The sequence below is a fragment of the Lissotriton helveticus genome, chromosome 1_1 (genome assembly GCF_964261635.1).
Source record: "Lissotriton helveticus chromosome 1_1, aLisHel1.1, whole genome shotgun sequence".
Lineage (NCBI taxonomy): Eukaryota > Metazoa > Chordata > Amphibia > Caudata > Salamandridae > Lissotriton > Lissotriton helveticus.
In genome coordinates this window covers 1,013,794,534-1,013,815,522 of record NC_136057.1, presented here as the reverse complement: position 1 = coordinate 1,013,815,522, position 20,989 = coordinate 1,013,794,534, and the positions used below count along the sequence as shown (strand labels likewise).

General features: G+C 44.9%; 1 protein-coding gene across 2 annotated transcripts in view; it reads right to left on the bottom strand.

The window, feature by feature from the left end:
* Positions 1 to 20,989, bottom strand: part of SND1 (staphylococcal nuclease and tudor domain containing 1) — a 2,092,018-nt gene that overhangs the window by 1,129,312 nt on the left and 941,717 nt on the right. For both annotated transcript variants that reach the window (XM_078677758.1, XM_078677762.1), the window contains exon 15: positions 15,456 to 15,597. In XM_078677758.1, coding sequence (XP_078533884.1) covers positions 15,456 to 15,597 — 142 coding nt within the window. The remainder of the gene's footprint in view (positions 1 to 15,455; positions 15,598 to 20,989) is intronic.

The following is a 20,989-nucleotide window of genomic DNA, read 5'->3' as shown; positions in this document are numbered from 1 at the left end:
TAGTCGCGAGTTTAAAGCGCTCCAAGTTGACTGTGGTTTACCTGTTTGGTGTTAAAGTCGCGAGACCGCTCATTTCTCTCCAACAGCATTTTTGTTCTCATCCGTTCTGCACTCCCTAATCGTCTCTGACTTTCTGATGACGTTGTGGAATGTTAGGGGAGTTGGTGGAAGGTATCAATGACGTCTACACAAGCCTCCAATCAAGTCTTACTATGTGACTCTTTCTTTCCTGTTGACGTCACACGCTTGGGTACGTGACTTCTACCAATCTCTCTTTTTCACTGCGCCCATGTCACGAGGGAAGCCATTTTGGTCACCATAGTAACCTGCTCGTCTAATCAGTCTTCAGCCAGTCTTCAACGCCGATCGGTCTCCTCAGTAGCGGACTCAAGTTTACACGGCGCATCTCTTCTTCGTGATTGTTGTAAAAAGAAGAGAAACAACAACAGCACACGATCTTTACTTCAGTGAAATATACACGCTGCTCGTGTGTATGTTAATAAGTACCACATTAGTATCTAAGATTTGCCCGCATGTCACCCCTTTTAGTTTCCTGTTGTGAAGTCACTCATCGGTACTTATGGACAATCCTGGCTAAGAAGTCCTCGGGTGAGAAATCGCTCACCGGAGCTAAACTCTTGTTTATTCTTATGCTTCAACTTATTTGTATCTCAGTGTATATTGTGGGCATAATGGCATAATGGATTGTTCCATCCATTTTTGGGAGGTTGTTAGTGTTTTCCCTTTTGTGTATTCTTGTCAGTGGTTATTTTATACTGTACCCTACCATCGAGAGTTCGGGTTGGGTTCCTAAGGCAACGTCTTAACTCTACGGTGTACCCTTATTTAGGGGAGGGTGTGTGGCTAGTCAATGCCATATTTGAAACTAGGGCGATGTTGTACCTTATGGTGTACCCTGTATACATATATAGGGGATGTTGTAGTCTTGGTCTCACAGGGTGTGTATTCTGTGTTTCACCCTGCTTGGGCAGCTAGGATGTTTGTGGCTAATCATTGCCCCATTCATGTACTAAGGGTTAGTACCCTATGGTGTACCCTTACTTAGGGGAGGTTGTGGTGCCAGTCACTGCCTAAGTTTTGTTTCTTTGGGTCATGTTGTTACCCTTGGAAGAAGTTACGTCACACATTGTTAATGTGGTGTACCCTTTCATTAGGGGAGGTTGTTTGCATGTAACTATTATTCTTAGAAGTTTCAAGGATTAGGATCCTTTGGTGTACCCTTTTCTGGGGAAGGTGGTGTGCGTGGTCAGCGCCACCATTAGCTTATGTTGCATTGAACAATTTTTACATTGTTCAATGGTGTACCCTTTCGTTAGGGGAGGTTATCAGTGATTGTCAGAAAGTTGCATCACTCTATTTTTGTTTTGTTCCATCATTAGGTGAAGTTGCGTTGAACAATTTTTACATTGTTCCATGGTGTACCCTTTTATTAGGGGAGGTTGTCGTGATGCACTAGTCTGTTTTGAAGGTTGCTACATTTATGGCACAGTTGCCTAAGTACTTACTCATTGTACTTATAGGTGCACTCTCTTTCTTGAAGGGTGTTTGTCTATCTTGTTTTTTTTTTGTTACAAGGTGTACCTTTCCTTTAGGGACGTGGTTGTAGCCTCGTTGCTCATAGCTACTTTTCCCTTGGACATCTGGACCTGGCGTACATCTTATTGTGCTTACTTCCATCTGTACACATTTTGTCTTTTGGTTGTTACACTCTATTTGGCTTACCAGGATCGCTACCTTGTTTTATTAAGGAGGGTGGATGTGCATGTAATGTAATTTGCATTCTTGCGTTTTGACCAACCATGACCATTTGTGCATCTTATGAATATCTTTCTACATGCCTCTTTTTTAATTTTCTCTGTTTCTGCTTCCACGCTTAAGTTTCCTGCTTTTCAAATTATCTCTTTGACTTGCTCTTGTGTCTACAGTTTCCTCTGAATCCTTCTGCTCCGTCTTAACTTCTTACTTACTGTTGTTCGCTAACGGAAGAGGATGTGCGGTAAATGATTTCTATATCTTTTCCCTCTCTACCACTTCATCAGAATGTCCTGTGACATCATGGAATGTTTGAGTGCCTTTCTGTGGTGAGATTGTCAGTTGGGCATCTCAGGCTGAGGAGCTGGAAGCTCGCTCCTGGTGGGGTTTCTCCTTTGTATCTTCTTACCTTCTAACTTGCCACCTATCTATCTGCTAATAAAGAGAGATCTACTACTACACCTGGACTACGGATCATCCTTTATGTACCACACAAGGCAACCAGCATGTAGACATAAATGTATATGCCGGCCCATACCTAGAACATTAAGGGCAGGTAGGAGCAGTTTGTAAAGAGGAGAATATGAAACCTCCAAAAGAGGTGGATGACCATGGCGAAAGCAGATGGCCCAAGAAAAGACATAGCACACCGTACAACGGACCACCAATCAGCGCATGGAGCCCACATGATCTCCAGGCCCAGGTGAGATAAGCTAGGCTATATAATAGCGTACAGTTACCCCACAGTGAGTATGTATACCCCAAACAACTGGGAACATCTCTTAGGGCAATAAGCCAGGCCAAAAGAATGCAGTAACGAACCAAACCCGTGAACTGAGTTCCGAGCCATAATGACATTACCGAGCTGAGCCACCGGCTGAAAAACCACAGTCAGAGGACCCAGCAACCTGTGGAACACGGCCACAGAAGGCCAAAAGGCAGCTGAAAGCAACACACATACAAGGGATGCCAATAAAAGGGTAAGCACCCTCGACCACAGAAAAAAGAAGACGTAAGGCACACTACACATGTTAAACACGGAGCGCATCTAAAGGATGAGAAATGAAAAAGTACCACAGAAGACAGGCCTAAGGGGGAGGACGAAAGCCTGCCAGGAGCCAGTGAACCGCCGACTCGGCGTGAGCATCAAAGTGCTAAACCCCATCAAAGAGTAAATCAACCAGAAGCTCCCGGATATTTTCAGGGAGGATGCTATCTCGCAACCAAGCTTGCCGCCTTTAGGCAACAAAACTCGCCATGGCTCGGCCCAAAGAATCCGCAGTATCTAAGGCTGAACGGATTGTGAATTCGGCAAGGTCGCGGCCATCCCAGATGAAGTGAAGGAGATCAACACGAGCACCTTCAGAGGTGGCAGTAAGCAAAGACTCTGCAGAGTCCCACAGGGTAGAGGTAGCCCGAGCCAAAACACACACTGTATTCGAGGACTGAAGGACAGTACTAGTGGATGCAAATACTTTCCTACCCCAGGATTTAAGCCACCTGGACTCCTGAGAGGGGGAAGCGTTAGAGGGGGCAGTGAAGGAAAGGCAGTCTGCAACACAAATCCCTGCGCGTCAGGGTGCACAAAAAGACAGACTGGATCATGTGGAGCTGGACGGTGGCAGTGCAAAACTGAACGAGCCACAAGGTCACCTGAAGCAGGTCGGACTCAGGTACCCAAGAAAGCATCATAAAGGGAATCCTCAAAAGGCAAAAGCGGCTCCACATTTCCAGACCCACGGTGGAGGACCTCCGGCAAGGGGTCCACGTACAAGGGGGTAGAGGAGTGCTGCATATTTAAAATGGGGGTGGCCAAAGCGACCACTCTCAAAAAAGCTGCACCAGTCTCAGTATATCCTCCACAGAGGGGAAAACAGCTCATCAGTGGGGAAGGGTTGTAAGCTGACCCTTCCAAGACACGGAGGGTGCGCCCAATGCCCCATGGAAGGAAGCCCCATGGAAGAATGAGGATCCTGACATGGCTCCCGCGGAGGCGAACAGCCTGCCGGATCTGGGAGCTCGTGAGAATGGTCCACAAATTCCAAGCGGGGCACTGGTAACACTAGCTCCGGTGACGCCAGGCGAGAGGCCGACGCCAAACTCTCTCCAGAGGCCTCTATAGAAGAGTCCAGAACTCTGCGTCGAAAAGGTGCCGACAATGCGTGTCGACGCCGATTGTGCCTCGTCAGATGCCGGCTCGGCAGCCTCCGGCGTCGAGTCGGTGCCCAAACTATGACAAGCTCCCCCTCTGAAGGAGAGGGTGCTGGGGCCGGCGAGGAAATCTTCCACCGCCTCATCCAGAGTGGGCTCCGATTCCAGAGTAAGGGGCAGAGGCGGAGCCAAGGAGGCGAGCCTCTGGCGCAGGGACAGCGGCGACCCCGGCTCTGGACAGGCAGCCGCCTACCCAGAAGGCTGGGATGTCCTCAAGGCTGGGATGTGCTCAAGTCAGGGCTATGAGCACCGGCAACCACCTGCGGCACCACAGGGAGCCCCGCATGGCTATGAGGCGTGGCAGAGGCGCCGTAAGTCGAAGAGGGGGACCCAGCTAGACCGCGCCCTAACGACTCCACGTAGAGGGGGACCCAGCCGGGCCGTGCCCTGATGACAGCACATCACCGACGTTCCCGGGAGGCAAGGGCTCAATTGGCGTGGAGGGAGAACCAGCCGGCGAGTCCGGAGACCCCACAAGGAGCGGAGGTCCTGAGGATCCCCCAGGAATGGGAGAGGGCCCAAGGGCGGCCTGCAAAGCCGTAGCATAAGTCTCTATTTGGGCCCGAGTCGCCCCATGCCCGGAAAGGGCAGATAGGAGGGGGGGGGGGGTTGAGGGCTCGGGAGTGCACGTCCGGAAAGTTCCTGGAGCCAGTGATGAATTAAACTAACAATCTGTTTAAGGTCAATCGTGATATACTGTAGATTAAACATCTGAGTCAAACTGTAATGGGAAAAACTAGCCAACATTAATAGAAAGAATGACACAAGATTGTTTGCCCTGCCAAAGCTCAATTACTTATTGGTGGATTAGCCCTTTTACCTCTGCCGGTCTGATCCAAGGTTGAAGAGGTGTTTACAATCACCTGTTAATTTAATCAAACAGTATAAAGCTCAGAATTACATAGAGAAAATTAGGATAGCCAAACTGAAAAGGGACATAGGTTGACTCTCACATTTTAATGCATAAATGGTCTGCCATATTCGAGAGTGTGAGCCCGATTTTTGGCCCTATGTAGGAAACGTTCAACTATAACAGTTACATATGCGGGGTCAGATTGGGAAGGCAGACAATCCGACATTGGTTGATGGGTCGGTGCCTCGGGGTCACCGGGGGACAGCTTTTTGGGCCTCTGTAAGCTGCCCAAGAGACTATCATCCCCAGCAGGCCACTTTAACGTGGCACTAGCATCACAGCATTCTCCTGACATGCTGTAAACTGAGGCAGGGGTCCAGGCGTTGTGTTAGCCTTTGGGGCATTATCAGCTCGGTGCACTGCCTCGCGTGCACTGCCAGGAGCAGTATCATCCCCGCAGATCCATCATTTTTAGACTATGGGGGGTGCAAGGGGTGTGTGTTGTATGCAGGGGCCTCGCAGGGGGGCAGGTGATGTTGGGCCATTCTCACCTAACCCCACCGGCAAGCAGCAATAGGGTTTTTGACACCTCCTTTGCCAGCTAAATGCCCTGAGGTTATCATGGACTGGGGAGGCGGTGAGTAAGAGAAGTGGTCTCTGTAGCAGGCAGCTGTAGTCCCCTTAGCCCCAGTGTCTTTTACCCCTTGTTGGTTGAGAGGAGAGGATTGCATGCAATTGAATGCAAAGCTATTGTAAGAACTGCAGACGTTAAAACTGGGTTTGAGTCCAAGCATCCGCTCAACATCTTGTGATTCAGGGCACATCTCTTAATCTTCATACTGAAAATGAAAATGAATTTGATCTTGTGTAATGTAACTGGTGCTCATGTCTCGTCTCCAATTACTTTGGGCAGCGTTCACGCTATACAAAACTATAACAAAAAATAACGAGCCAGTTTCCAGTGAGACTAAGCCGATGGTGATCCATGAAAGGGATGATCAGGAAAATGTGGCCCACATTCTGGGAGTGCCCGGGCCTAATTGTGATCCCAATCCGACCCTGTCACGAATGCAGGTACCACCTAACCCTCAAAAACAGTATCCTTGAATTGTCTCATCCTAGGCATAGGAAAGTGTGGCTGGAGGCTTTACCAATACAAACATAGTAAGTGTGACAAAAATATCAGAATCCTGTAAGTGAACTCAGTTATGAAATAACCTAAATCTACTCATCGCTTTTGCTAAATTATAAAGAGTGGCATATCCAAGAAACAAGGTACAAACCTTGCTAGACCAATTAAACAATCATCATCCTGAACATACTTTAGGAAAGATTCTACCACCCAAGCCCACCCAATAATAAAACTCATTCTCTGCATTACAAGGTTGTAAGATCTTCTTGAATGAAGCCTTAACAAAAAAAATGCAGAAATCTGGTGTGTGTGGTGTGCAGTGTGTGTGTGTGTGTGTGTGTGTGGTGGGTGTGTGGTGTGGTATGGGTGTGTGGTGTGGTATGGGTGTGTGGTGTGGTATGGGTGTGTGGTGTGGTATGGGTGTGTGGTGTGGTATGGGTGTGTGGTGTGGTGTGGTGTGGTGTGGTGTGGTGTGGTGTGTGTGTGTGTATCCAATTCCTCTGGATCAGGAATAGTTAATCTATTCAAGGAAAATTTAATATTCACATTTTTTAATTCAATTTACATACTAAATCTGGGTTAAGACTCAAGGCAAATTTGGAGCAGCTCATGTTCAATATTTGCCAATTGCAACTCATCTTCCAAAGCACTGCTAAATAAAGGCTACAGACCACCAAACACTTCATGTGGTGGGACAGTAACCTTTCAACACATTGTTATCCTTGGTCCAATGAATCATAACATTGACTAGGATATTTGACAGATCAGTAATGAAAAAAAGAGTAAATCTCATCTTCTTTAGGATGTATTAAGTAAGGATGGGATAAAGAAAGCAAAACAAGTGAATGTTCATTTGTAGTACATCGGTTGATGTGTCTCATATCTGTTCTGCTATTATGGAAGATCACAAAGCTACAACCTACAAGCTTCAGCAAATGGTAGTGCAAAATGTCGTAGTAGTGGCATGAAGAATAAAAACCAGGGAAAATGTATTGTAATTGGTCCGTATTTTGAAATAGGTGAGCAGCACCATTTTTAAACAAATTAAAACTGTAAGAATATGCTGTGGTAAAGGTGTTGGATGAGTAGCAAGTGCTCTCCTTTAAAAAATGTGTTCAGCTATTTAATCAGGATACCATCACTGGCACCCCATTGACACAGAGTGTACTATGCACAACATAGATTAGACACCTAACGAGGGCAATCTATATATAATTTGATGTAACTATGAATTTCCTTTCATAATACAAATATTCTTTCAAAACATAAAAATATTAAAAAGAAAGTGGATTGAGAAAGATTGCCTATTTTCTTTTACAGAATTTAAACTGTGCAGTTTGCAGAAAGAAGTTCAAAAAGTAACCAGGTGGGAACCCAGACACAATGAGCATCACGTACACATAAATCAAATCGCGAATTATGATCTTTTGTAGTCCCAGAAGTGTTTTTCTACTTTATTTTCTCAATTTCAATCCAGTACCAGGTGAGCACATCAGATCATCTTGCAGGTGGTCTGTAACCAAGCTCCCACCAATAATGGTAGATCTTTGGAAAAAGAACTGGATGATGCAGACATCAAACTGTGAAGACGTCCAAATGGTAGCTGCCGTGATTAAGAAGGAAGCTATTTAGAAAGGGCATTTAAATAAATGTTAGAGTGGGGCCACTAAAGTAGGTTTCATTTCCTTGAAGATGCAGGAAATTAAACAGTCATTCAGGAAGAGTGTTGCAGTTCCCCAAAAAAGGATTCTCATCCCCTAAAAACAGTAGCAGAGGGCCAAGCTGTCTTCAAAAAGTACATGCTCACTCTAGTGCTTGGATTTGCACCAATGTCGCCAACAGACCTGCCTTTGAATCGTCAGGTTTTTCTATGCTGCATACGTAAACAGAGATGGTATACATTGGCAGTTGGTACAATGGCCTCTACTTGTGAAAACATGTTTGACTTGGAAAGCAATTCTCTTTGAAGATTTTAAAACTTTAGTCACGTAGTTCGCCAATAGAACACTTCACAGGGCTGATATGGCTCAGGGACACATCTTGGAGTTTGAGGGTCAAACAGAGGTGTTAAAAATATTGGCATCTGCACTAAGACCTGGTGAAATGTATGTTACGCTGGAGCCTCTTGCTTATTTTCACGATAAATTTGATACATGAAATTTGCAAAATTACGCTATGCAGGGGAAAGGGAACACAAGCTAGCAGAACTCGAGCAGCTACCATTAGCAGCACTTGTGCTTTTGGGCTGCTGTTTAGTGTAAAATGCATCCTTGCATGCAAAACTAGACAATAGGACGCATTTCTTTCTAAATGCAGTTTTTGAATTTCACATAATTTTGCGCAATTGCACACAATTATGTGACATCAAAATACGTGAATTTCGCACACTGCTCTTTTCTGCATGTCATCTGGCTTTAAGAACAAAAGCGTCCCATGCCAGACTAAAAGATCACTGATAAACTCGTCCTTTAATGGAATTATGTACATTGAGCAGCCTTGGGTGGACACAGATGAGAACGAGGCAAAAAGGCGTTCAGATCCATCCGGAAGCCTAAGGATCTAGCGACAGGTGGTGGGGACAAGAACGACAGTAGCGGGATAAGAGACACCCCCCCCCCTCTTTGCCAGTAGTGGTCCTTTCTGTGATCACTAGTGCTACCTCTCAGCCCTCCAGGCCACCACTGTGCTCAAGGCATGCTCTTAGTTTCTGGCTTCCCCAGCCGGTGCTGCAAGAAATGGGGAACCTACAGAATATTAGTATGGCACAGAAATATTGATTGCCCATAAAGTGAAAACAAGGAGAGTTTACGCAGCAAGTCTTTTCATAATAATAATAATAAAGATATTTGTAAAGCGCTATGGCTGCGCCATCTCGGCGTGTCCCCGCTCTGCGAGATCAATACTAGCCAGACACTGTGACTGACCCACATCAGAGACCAGCACCCAACTCACCTTTGGAACAGGTGAGTTTTTAACATACACCTAAACTTAGTTTCCGATTGTTGGAGGCGAAGACTGAGCGGGAGTTTATTCCAGCTTGTGGCGGCCATCACTCTAAAAGAGCGACCTCCCATTTTAGCCCTCTTAAAACGGTGGGTCACCAACGTGCCCATTCCGCACGACCGCAGCGCTCTCCTCGGCTCATACCTAGTGATCAAATCAGTAAGGTATGGGGGAGCCTTCTGCCATAGGATACGGTGATATATCAGGAGGGCCTTAAACAGTATCCTTTCCTTTATTGGAAGCCAGTGGAGGGTCGCCAGTGCGACTTTGGATGTCGCTCTTCTAAGTAGTCTAAGCACTAGACGTGCCGCTGCGTTTTGTAATACCTGTAGCCGCCCTATACTTTTGCTGGAAGCTCCCAAGAAGAGGACATTCCCGTAATCAAGCCGGGATGTGACCAGGGCCTGGGTCATCGTGCGTCTAGGCTCCAAGGGAAGTAGGTCCAAGGGGTTTTCAGGATCTTAAGCACCCCAAAACACTTCCCCACCAACCGCCCAATATGTGCCTCATAGGAAAGTGTGGGATCTACCCAAATCCCTAGGTTTTTAGCTTCCGTACACGGGGTAGGTGCTGTACCCAGACAGCTTGGCCACCAGTCGCAAGTCCATTTGAGTTGATCACCACCGACCACCAGCACCTCCGTCTTTGAGCCGTTCAGCTTTAGGCAGTGGTTATCCATCCACACCGCTAACGCCTGCATACATGCTCTAAAGTTGTCTGCTCCACCTGACGGTGCCTGGGAGAGGGTGAACAGCAGTTGAGTGGCGTAGGATACTATCTCTACACCAAACGATTGAACCACAGCTGCTAGGGGGGCCATGTATAAGTTAAATAAGGTAGGGCTCAAGGCCGAGCCCTGCGGCACCCCCTGTTCCAGTGCCATTTCCACAGATTGAAACGAGCCTCTCTGGGCCTGGAAACTTCTGCCTGTTAGGAGGGATTTTAACCAGCCGAGCGCCCGACCAGTCACACCTCCCCTGTTCAGACACTGTAGCAAGGTGATATGTGCTACAGTGTCGAACGCTGCACTTAGGTCGAGCATGACCAGTGCCATGGTGTGACCTGCGTCAGCGCCCTGCCGTAGCGTCTCTGCGGCACGCAGTAAGGCAGTTTCGGTCGAATATCCTGCCTGAAATCCCGACTGGGAAGGATGAAGGAGTTTGGCCTCCTCCACAAACGCCATCAATTGTGAGTTCACTACTTTTTCAGCTACCTTCGCGGTATATGGCAGCAAGGAAATCGGTCTCAGATTGTCTAAAACTGCATGACTTATGTTGGCCTTTTTCCTTATCGGTAGAACGATAGCCTTCATCATAGTGATTACTGAAGAGAGGACACCAGCCTGCAGCTTTATGAAGTATCCTGATTCTAATGGTACATAAAACAAAGTGATTGTGCCTAAATTACTGAATGTGAGGTTGAAAAGGTAGATGTCACGTTACCGTAGAACACTGCATTGCGATACTAAGCTGAGCATACTGGTAAACTATAATTAACGTAAAAAAAGCAAGCAACAGCCAAGAAACATGATGGATCCTACAGCTGGCAAAGATCAAGACCACTCCTTGGTTTCCTAATGTCAAATCTTACCTTTCTGCACACCCACATCCTTTTTCAAACCGCTCAACCATTTTAAAAGACCACTCTGGGTCACAGCACTCAGTCACTGAGCTACTTCTAAAAATCAACGCTTGAACTTCCATTGCTTCAAACATGTATAATCACCCACATCTGTGACCTGAACCCCAGATTCACCACACACTGCTATCAGTACAATACATTGTCTACACTTTAAAGGAAGATTTGCCTTAACTCACTTCCTCACAGTTTACATTCCCCACACTCGCCTCATTAGACCTCTTTCCAGTTCTCCTCCCTATAAAACATCTATATTCAGGAAACGCATACACGCAAGAAGGCCTACAGTCAAATGCAAACACAACAAGGGCATCGAAAACTCAAGAAAAGGTCTTATTAACAGGAGATACATGGATTCATTTGGAAAGGTATACACACCCATCAAAAACTGGTACTAAATAAGTGAGCTTTATTTCACAGCTAGGCTGTCCCTATTTCTAACCTTGGGACTATGAAACAGCTTGGCCCTGGTGGTCACATTTTGCAGTTGGGCAACAAACTGTTAGTGGTTAGTTAGCTGCAGGTTAAAGGCCACTTTCAGAAGTTGGGGGTATGGAGCTATAAATACTTCCATTAATATAAGGGACTAACCCACACCAGACACATGTAGTACTAGACTTGCAGAACATATCCAAATAAATTATGTTTGTCCCGTGGGAGTTATCAGGCACCAGGAACCAGTATGTATAATTCCACAGTATTTCATCTCAAACACTGAATCAACAAGTCTATGGGAGGTCAGGGTGCGCAAGGAACATACACTTGCCTAGCATGGTAGAACACTAGATGAACTAAAATTACAAACAGCAACGCAGGAACCGTGCTAACTCTCAACGACTGTGCACCGAGCCTGGAGGGTGGCCTCCCTCACACAGTCCCAGGTCTAACCAGGTACTGCCTCAGGAAGTATTAAGAGAAACAAAGTCAAATAGTTGTTGGTGGAGATTCTGGCCCCAGGGTTTCAAGGGAACCTTAACAGCGCAGTGTGGTAGCTGGAGTTCCCAACTGCAAGGTATCAGAAAGGAATGTAAACAGCATGTTCTGGTTCTAGTATTCCAGAAGACAACCAGACCAGTGCATTACAGAAGGTGTAATCCTTTTATGTTGTTAATGCTACAGAACATATATATAACAAGACTTTTCAGAAGTCGTTGTATCCACAGCTTCAGGGGGCGCTTCAGGGTCTAGGCAATAGATACTATTAACCTTCTGAGACATATCACATTACATGTAAGCACTGGTTTCCCAAGAAGAGTATACCCAAAGCAGACAGGCAACATAGTGTTTATTACGCAATTGGGATACCCAGCAGGCATTTTTTCTCATTTTTTTGAATAATCATAACAATAGTCACACCTTTGAGTCCGCACTATATATAGCAATGAGATATACTGTGTTTAAACTGCAGCCTCCGTCTACAAAAACATTAGTCATTATTCTTCTTGTTGAGATTCTGAACATTGGCACAGAAAGCAAAGCCTTGTATGAAGCAGTCAGTACAAACAAGATGGCAAGACCGACCCTATGGAATAACTACCTGGTGTAAGGAGGTAGCATACTGCTAAGAAGCTACTCATCCCCAATGCTGTTGCGCTATGCATGTTCCCTGCTCAGCTTCCTGGATACCTGATTGTACGTATTAATCAGCTTATGTATAGTTTTGTTGGCACTGGGGCTACTTAGCTGTAAGTCAGCGAGCCATAAAATATTACTTTTATTCACATTCTCATACTGTGCCTCCAAATAATGCTAAATAAAACAAATATTCATAGCAAGGGAGCGCCCCATGTCTTTTTCTAAAGCAATCATTCAAATGACAAAGAAACAGCCACCACCACAGCCGCAAGAAGTACATTGTTAAATGCCAATGTCATTCTACAATGAAAAAAAATAAGCAACAAAAGAGGGTAAGTTAAATGAAAAGTACATAACGAGTGCTGGTCTGAGAGCTCATTCACTGTTCTCACTTCTCACCCACCACAGACAGTACTTTTTATGCAGTATTTGCTTCTTTGAACCCAACTGCTATAGTGAGTGTATTCATTTCATGTCTCGAACAGTTCCAAATATTTTCTGTCTTAAAAATGAAAATCATTTTTTTTCTTTTTGCATGAGATCCCACAGAAGTCTACAATTTAGAAATCCAATATTAAATCACGCTTTTGGAGAATCTTGAGTGGTCTACACAGTACATTAGACAGAGATATTGGGCATTCCAAACTATTACAACGCACACAAGGTAATACCCATTAACTAAAGCATGAAATACGTATGATTTTGATAATCTCTTGCATTTGAAAGGAGCAAAGCATGTCAAAGCCGTTTTGCACATGTCTTCAGGTCATTCAAAGCATGACAGCATCATCATTCGTTACAAAAAGTGCAAAATAGTGATAAACCCCCAAAGTACAAGATGTGATCCCTTGTATACTAAAAAGTCACATATTTCCTAATTCCTTTTATCATCCGTGGGAAGGTGTCCTTAAGGAATATCACAATAGCCTAATAATTCACCTAAACTAAAGAAACATTTAAGAACAAGCAAAGCCAAGGTCTCACTTATACAAGGCTATTGGCTTTGCCAATGTGTTTTTAGCCAGGTTGTACACCAGCATGGTTGCTGTTCAGCAAGGCTAAAAGTTAGTGACAGAGGTAAGTGGTGTGGAGTGTCGTAGAGGGTGAATGGTGAAGAGTGGCGGAGGGTGTTGTAGAGTGGAGTGACACAGAATACATTTATTGTTCAGTTAAATAAAACCACAACCACACAGTGTCGTGACCTGGAGTGGCACAGAGTGGAGTAGAGTAGAAAGGACTGGTGTAGAGTGCATTGGCGTAGAGTGTTGCAGAGTGCAGTAGCATAGAGGGCAGTAGCGCAGAAATCAGTGGCATACACTGCAATATCTTAGATAAGAGTGCAGTGGAGCATCGGTGCAGCGTAGAGTGGTACACAATTTAGTGGCATAAAGTGGTGCAGAGTAGAGAGGCATAGATTGGTGCAGAGTAGAAATTAGTGGCGTAGAGAGGAGTGATGCAGAGTGTAGTGGTATAGAGAGGAGTGGTGTAGAGAGGAGTGGTGAAGAGTGCAGTGGCGTAGGGAGGAGTGATGCAGAGTGCAGTGGCTTTGAGAGGAGTGAGGCAGAGTGAAGTGGCATAGAGAGGAGTGATACAGAGTGCAGTAGCAGAGAGGAGTAATGCAGCAGTGCATAGTAGAGTGGCATAGATTACAGTGTTGCAGTTTTCAGTGCCGTAGAGTGTAATGGCATAGAATGCAGTGGTGCAGAGTAGAGTGGCATAGAGTGCGTGTAGCAGCACAGAATTCAACAGCATACAAAAAAGTGGTGCATATTAGACTGTAGATTCACAGAGTGTAGAGGTGAAGAGTGGAGTGGCAGAGAGTGCAGTGTCATAGAGGGAATAAGGAGTGCAGTGATGCAGAGTAGCGTAGAGTGCATTGGCATAGAGCGTAGTAGTGCTGAGTAGTGTGGCGGAGAGTTCAGTGGCGGAGAGTGCAACATTGCAGAGTGTCGCAGAGTGCAGTGTTGCAGAGTGCTGTAGAGTAAATTGGCGTAGAGTACAGTGGTGCACCTTAGAGTGGTGTGGAGTGGCGCATAGTGGAGTAGTGCAAAGTGAAGTGGCACAGAGCAAATTGTTTCAGAATAGAGTGAAGTGGCGTAGAGTGGAGCGTTATTAAATAGAGTGGAGCGTTATTAAATAGAGTGCACTAGCATAGAGTGTAAAGGTGTAGAGTGAAGCGGTGTAAAGTGTGGTGGCATAGAATGTGGTGGTGCAGAGATTAGAATGGCGTACAGAGGATTGCAGGGGCGTAAAGTTGAGAGTTAAAGAGTAAAGGGCATGGGCGCAGAGTGTGATGGCATAGAGTGCAAAGGAATAGAGTGCAGTGCTTCAGAGTAGTGTAGAGTGGAGTGGTGCAGAGTAGATTAGAGTGGCCAAGCCTGGAGTGGTGTAGTGTGCTTTGGCATACAGTGGAGCAGTGTGGAGTGGTGCAGAGTAGAGTGAAGTGGCATAGAGTGGAGTTTGTATGGTGTCGTAGCACACTTCTATTACAGACAAAACATTCGCAACTTAAATGATCATTACATTTGCCCAGACAGTTTTACTAATAAAAGTACACATCAGACAAACAATAATGTGTGAAAATGACATCACGTAATGTAATGACTTCTTTTGATCATATTAAAGTATTTGTTTTTAACACACTTCAGAATTAAAAAATGTTTTTCAGTTGTAAATTAATTCTGATATATCCTGAAATACATGCACAGTTCATTTGAATGGTGTGTGCTAGAAAAAACCCTCTCCTACCTCCAGTATTAAAACAAGATTGCATAAATCCCCTCATTTCGAAATACAAAGAAGAAAAATAAAAACCAAGCTCCCTCAGAAGACAGAGCCTGACATTTGACTACTTCTTTTGAATGCACAGCAAATGTGACAAGATAAGAGCAAGGTTTACAGGCCTGTTCACAGAAAGGAGAACTTGTGGAAGAATATAAGGGGATTTGGTGGGGAAAGGGCTTTCCTCCTTGGGAGGGACAAACTCACCTGGGACAGCCTACAACAAATAAAGTCACCAAACAAAAAGCCACAAAATATAAATTACAAACCCCAAAGCCAATGGGAAGTAACAGGCAGAAAGTATTCCCAGAGAAGCGTTCTCAATGTCCCTAAGATGTCGACCTAAAAAGCAGGGCAAGTCATTTTAGCTTCTGAAGGTATACAATAGAAACAGTAGTCCCCCGTTTCAGCTGATTACAAGGAATAACCTGGGAAAGATGTCAAAGAGCTAGGTCTGGCCAGCAGACGACAGAAGCAGCTCACACTCACCAGCTAGCAGGAAGGTGATGAGGCACGTCTCCTTTGGCATGTACAGTTTGAGCCTGGATCCGCTGAACACATACTCTACCACAGCTTCTGAACGGCCAGCTCGCTGCAAGAATGGCCAAAACTGCTTGGCTTTTTGAGTGTCCTGGAGAAGAACAAAACGGGGAGAAAAGGGTAGTCAAAAATTGGCACTGAAAACTGGCAATTATTATGTTGGTCTGTGTTTCAAAAATCATTAACTTAAGGATGAAAAGTACAGTTAAACAAGGCAGTGTTTCAAAAGCAGAGATGTGTAGGTTAAACACGGCATCATATCTGGTACCACTTAAAACTGGCTAGGACTGGATTATCTACTAATGGGCACAACCAATTAAGTTAAATCTTTTTTCAAGTAACTCAATTTCTGGAAAAGTTAGGAGATCGCTTTTGGAGACTGAAACCAAACTCGAGAGTTAAGTCAATCAGTCATGGCCAAGTTCCAGCGGGACTCGGGAGGCAGCTAAATGTAAAATAGCATTCAACAAATCGTTTAGCATAAGTCAACTAATAGGGATGCCTTAGGATGGAGCTGGAAACGACAACAGTTCGGAAGCTTGCTGGCCAACTTTCAGGAAGAGAGGGTCTTGGAATCACACGGTGCAGTTTGCAAGTGCACCCAAGGAATTCTTTGGAGGGCAAAGTGGTGAGGACAGGAGTGGATTTCAATGGTTCTTCTCCTTCGTGGAGATCTGAAGCCTTTCTGATTGCAGGTGGTGCAAGGAAAGAGCATGATAAGTTTTTCAGAGCCACGACCACGGTTTGCGGCTGGAAAATTGCTCCAACCACAATTGCTTCATCTTTCAAAACATAGCCAAAGTGAAATTGCATGCAGCTACAACAAACAAAGCACAATGCAAGCTGAGATGAAGCTTTGGATCAACTCGTTTCACTTGATCCTTTCTGTAAACTTCAATGAATGTGTGGGAACGCGAGCAGGGCTGCTTTATAAGCCATCTGCTCTGAGAATGGCTCCACTTCAGAGCACAGAGTACTGTGGACGTGTGCCTAAGCTCTCCTCGGCTCACTCGATCCAAAGGCCAATAAATCTTAGCTGAGCTGAATTCATTATTGCATTGCTTCCTCTCAGACAAGCCACTGGGAATTAAAAATTAATGCACATTAAGTGGATAAGAATTTAACAAGCCATCGCCTGTTTGGAATTTTCATTGTGTGAAATTTGTGTTATGACAATATTTTGTTCTGCATGGCCACGATTGTTGAAAACGCCAACGTGCTGCGATAAGACCCAAGTATAAATCACAGCAGCGCTACGAGAGTGTCAAAGAAAGAACACCATCACAGCCACAAGCACCGCTGCGGTTCTCGCAAGCACACTACCAGCCAGCCGACATCCACCTCCGGTTTTCCACCAACCCTCTGGTGACCCAACGTACACACAGGTCCCCGACACTATCCAGCATACCAAAAGTAATAGCCAACGTACGACAGGCTGTTCTAGTTATCAACGGCAGCTTGCCACTAAGCATACAACAAAACCTAGAGTCAGCACATTCAGAGAGAAAAAAAACCTCCGGAAGAAACACATGGGCACATAAAAAGCCTCTACTCCCGATTCAACCACTGCACCCAGCAGAAATGCCTTCAATAGATAGGCTCCGTTCGCCTTTTTTTACTCAGTCAGAATACATTTTTTTTAAACATTGTCATTTTTTGTTAAAGAGCTGCAGTATTTACAACTCTTCACAGAGACCCTTTTCTAGGCACATCTACACCCGACTTAATAACAAGCTAAAATTACACTTTTTCTAACCACTTGTGGGGAGCAAGCAGTTTCTTATTTTTTTAACTAAATTACCAGTGGAGCAGGGCAGCTGTTCTGTTGTATAATGTAACACTCTAGCGGGCTTGCAGTCTACAACATCACAATTTACCACTGTGGCAATCTTGTTTTCTATTCATTGAAAGCATAAATCAAATGCAGCAGGGCACAGTTTTACATTTTAGATCGCAAAATGTCATTGCAAGTAGTACAGCAGTACTGCACTGTGCTGAATTCAGATCAGAGAGATCACTGCAGCAAGGTAGACGCCTTGTTTTCGATCCCAAAAAAGTAACACTTCAGCAGGTTACAGGTCTTTTATACTATCCAGAGCACAACTTTCCACTGTAGCAGGAAAGCAATTTTGAATTCTATTCACATACAAATGTACCACTGCGACAGCAGGCTAGCAGTTGTCATTCTAGATCAATCATAACTGCAGCAGGGTAGTTTTTTTTTTACATTCTGTGAAATCGCAATTTATCACTGCAGCAAACTTGTCTTCTATTCATTCAAAACACAAATTACGACTTCATTTTTACGACGTCGAAGCACTTTTACATTATCACGAGACCCCATGTCATCACAGTGGAAGATCGCAGAACTGTATTATAGCCAGATCACAACCTACCACTGCTTAAGGTCAGACATATTATACTGCAGCTCGCTCACAACCCATCATTGTGGAAGGCAAGCTGTCTTGTGCTGTAGCCAGGCCATAGACTATGAGTGCAGAAGAATACTGTAGCCACATACAACCTATCACGGCAGCACGTTAACAGTACTGTAGCAAGATCACACAACCTATTATTGCAGACAGGTAGCAGTATTTGCAGCCAGATCACAACCTATGACTGCATAAAACTTGCCGACTTGAATACAACCTATCACTGTAGCAGGACGGGCCAATATTTTAATTAGCATATGACTAACCCCTGCAGCAGGGAAGAGGTCTACTATTTTAATCAAGATTGGCAAAACTGAAGACTGTCCAAGCTTCAAAAACACATTTCTGTTTGGGATATGGCAATTGTAGTAAATGGTTTACGTCAGATTGTTCACACGTTTTGGCGAAGTATTGACTATGGGAGCTGCGACCACAACCTTAATCAGCCATCCAAGACATTTAAATAGTGGATTGGATACATTAGATATATTGGCAAAGGCAAGCAGTTAACACTGAAACGAATACCACGAAATGTATCCAGTGTAAAAGAGTTCCAATAGCACACCCACTCAACATTCACATTGTCCAACCATTGTCCATGGATGCCCATATACAACCAACCACAACATAGGGGGAAAAAAAGGAAAACTTTGCGGTGACTGATGTAGCCAGCAAAAGAAAAATGGCTGCCATTCTTTGCTAAGAAGGACGAGAATTACAATTGCATGTTCCTCCGAGTTGAAAACGTAAAAAGCCACGAACATACAGCTAGTCTTGAGTACTGCTTGAGAAAACCACTAGAGAGAGCAGTCCCACCTGGGTGCACAAGAAAGATCTCAAACGAAATGTATCCGTGAAGTATACGAAGGCTTTGGTGTTGGCACCCTTCTTGAAACTGGATTCTGGAGCCCTGATACAAAGGTAAACACGGTATTAGCACAACGATTATTGTGCCAGAGTGAGGGCAGATGCAAGCACTGTGCGCACCAAAGTAATTTTATGTAGTTAAGAAAATCGGTGATCCATTAGTAGCTACTGTTAAACGGGAAACGTTAGGTATACGATGTCCCGTGTGGTTTTCTATTCTAAAGGCAGGCACTGGGAGAGGCGGGGCATGTAAGGAATCCTTGGCTGAATCCAGGCAGGTCCAGTTAATGCTGAATTACTGGAAGTTGATGGAAGAGGTAGGCATATTAAATACGCTGGTGATACTCAACAATACATTTGATTAATTTGTGTGCTTTTTGTAGGGGTGACTGGGGACTAGTTCAGTGGGGGCAACTGAAGCTACATTCATCAGAAAGCACCCACCTGCACTCTCAATGTCACCCACACTGTAACAAATGACACGTTTCCAGTGAAAGGTGCTGCACTTATATGAAGTGGGTGATAGCAGAGCTCAAAAACTTAAAGGTCAAACACACCAGAATGACAATGTACGAGACCAGGAAGTGAACCTTGGCCCTCCAGCAAACAAGTCTCCAAAAGCATCTTCTTACTTACAAGTCTCATTCGACTTGTAATCTATGTAGCTGACAAAAAAACATTGGTTCTGTCTCACCGACAGATGACGCTTCTTAGGAAGTCATACACCAGCTAAGTAGCTCCCTAGGAGGTTTTTTTTTTTTTACATTTTTGCCAGAGCTCCCAACAGGCCATTGCAATAGCTCACTGGGCTCCACAACGTGCAGCAGTCACTGCGGATTATCAGTGATTTAAAATCAGATACTGATATACACGAGGCTGTGAGACGGGAGCCCACCTTCTAGTCCGCAGATTGTAAGCATCAAGTAAAGGAAAGGCCTAGGGGCATGAGTACTTTCCAAGGCACAATGGGAGATGTGGAACTAAAGTGACAACTCACCCCACCCCCTTCAGACCCTGCCTAGCCAGGGCGAAAATGCACATATAACAGGAGGCCAGCAACCACTCCATTACTGCCCTTCACTACCTCCTTCTGGGCCTGCTATTCACTGTCTCAAGTTAATTCTAATCCTTCAGCTGGAACGAAGCATGTGCAGAACTGTTTATTCAATACACCCAAACTCTGCTTTAAACATGCAGCAGGGTGATTGTGGGTCTCCTCAATGGAGCCACAATACAGCTACAGTCAGTTAGTCTTATATGCTTCAACATAGACAGCTAAACTAGTGGTCACTGACTTGCTATGTAACGGTAATACATCACGATGTAAGAGGAAAAAGATCCTCCATTAGTAATAACGAAGGTCACATTTTCTTCCATCGCTTTTACTTTATCTGTGCCTTTTGGCAAAGACATGCCCATGTGAAAATCAGTATTGGCTATGTCCATAAGGGGATACTTACCGACAAAATTTCCTATGAATTGGAAAACGTCTGTTGGACCTGATCAGTGAGGTGTAGTCCCGCACAAGTTACTACTTGTGTAACAATATGTTGAAGACATTAGTTAGGGATAGATTCCTTACCTTACAATATCCCCAGGCGTCAGACTGGACCCGCAAAATTTTTCGTCAGCAGTGCCCCTGCGCATCGGTAGGTGGCGTCGTGCGGGTCTGCATCCGTCGCTGGCGTCGTAAGCGCCGAGATGAAGTCACGGAGACTACTTAGGCCCCACCCAGGCGCAATGACGTCAGTTCTGTAGACTACTTTCCGTGGCAGAAACGCAGAGCCATGCAAGAAACTGACCACTGATGCCATGAAACTAGGGCCCTGAAAGGGATGACCTTAAACCTAGAAATCAGTTCGCAGAACAGGGAGGATGGGTGGGGCGGTAAGGAATTGATCACTAACTAATGTCTCTTACAGATATATTGTTACACAAGTAGTAACTTGTGCATCTGAAAGACACGTTAGTGATTGATTCCTTACCTTAGAATAGATACCCCAGCAATACCAACTCCGGTGGTGGGTCTGCGAACAAGATTATACCAGAGAGTCACGGAGAACAGAACGGCCAAAAAAGCAGCCTCTCCGGACTGGACTGTCAAGGTAATAATGCTAGGTAAATGTGTGCAGCGAGGCCCACGTAGCTGCCTGACAAATGTCCTGCAAGGGAACGCCGATCCCA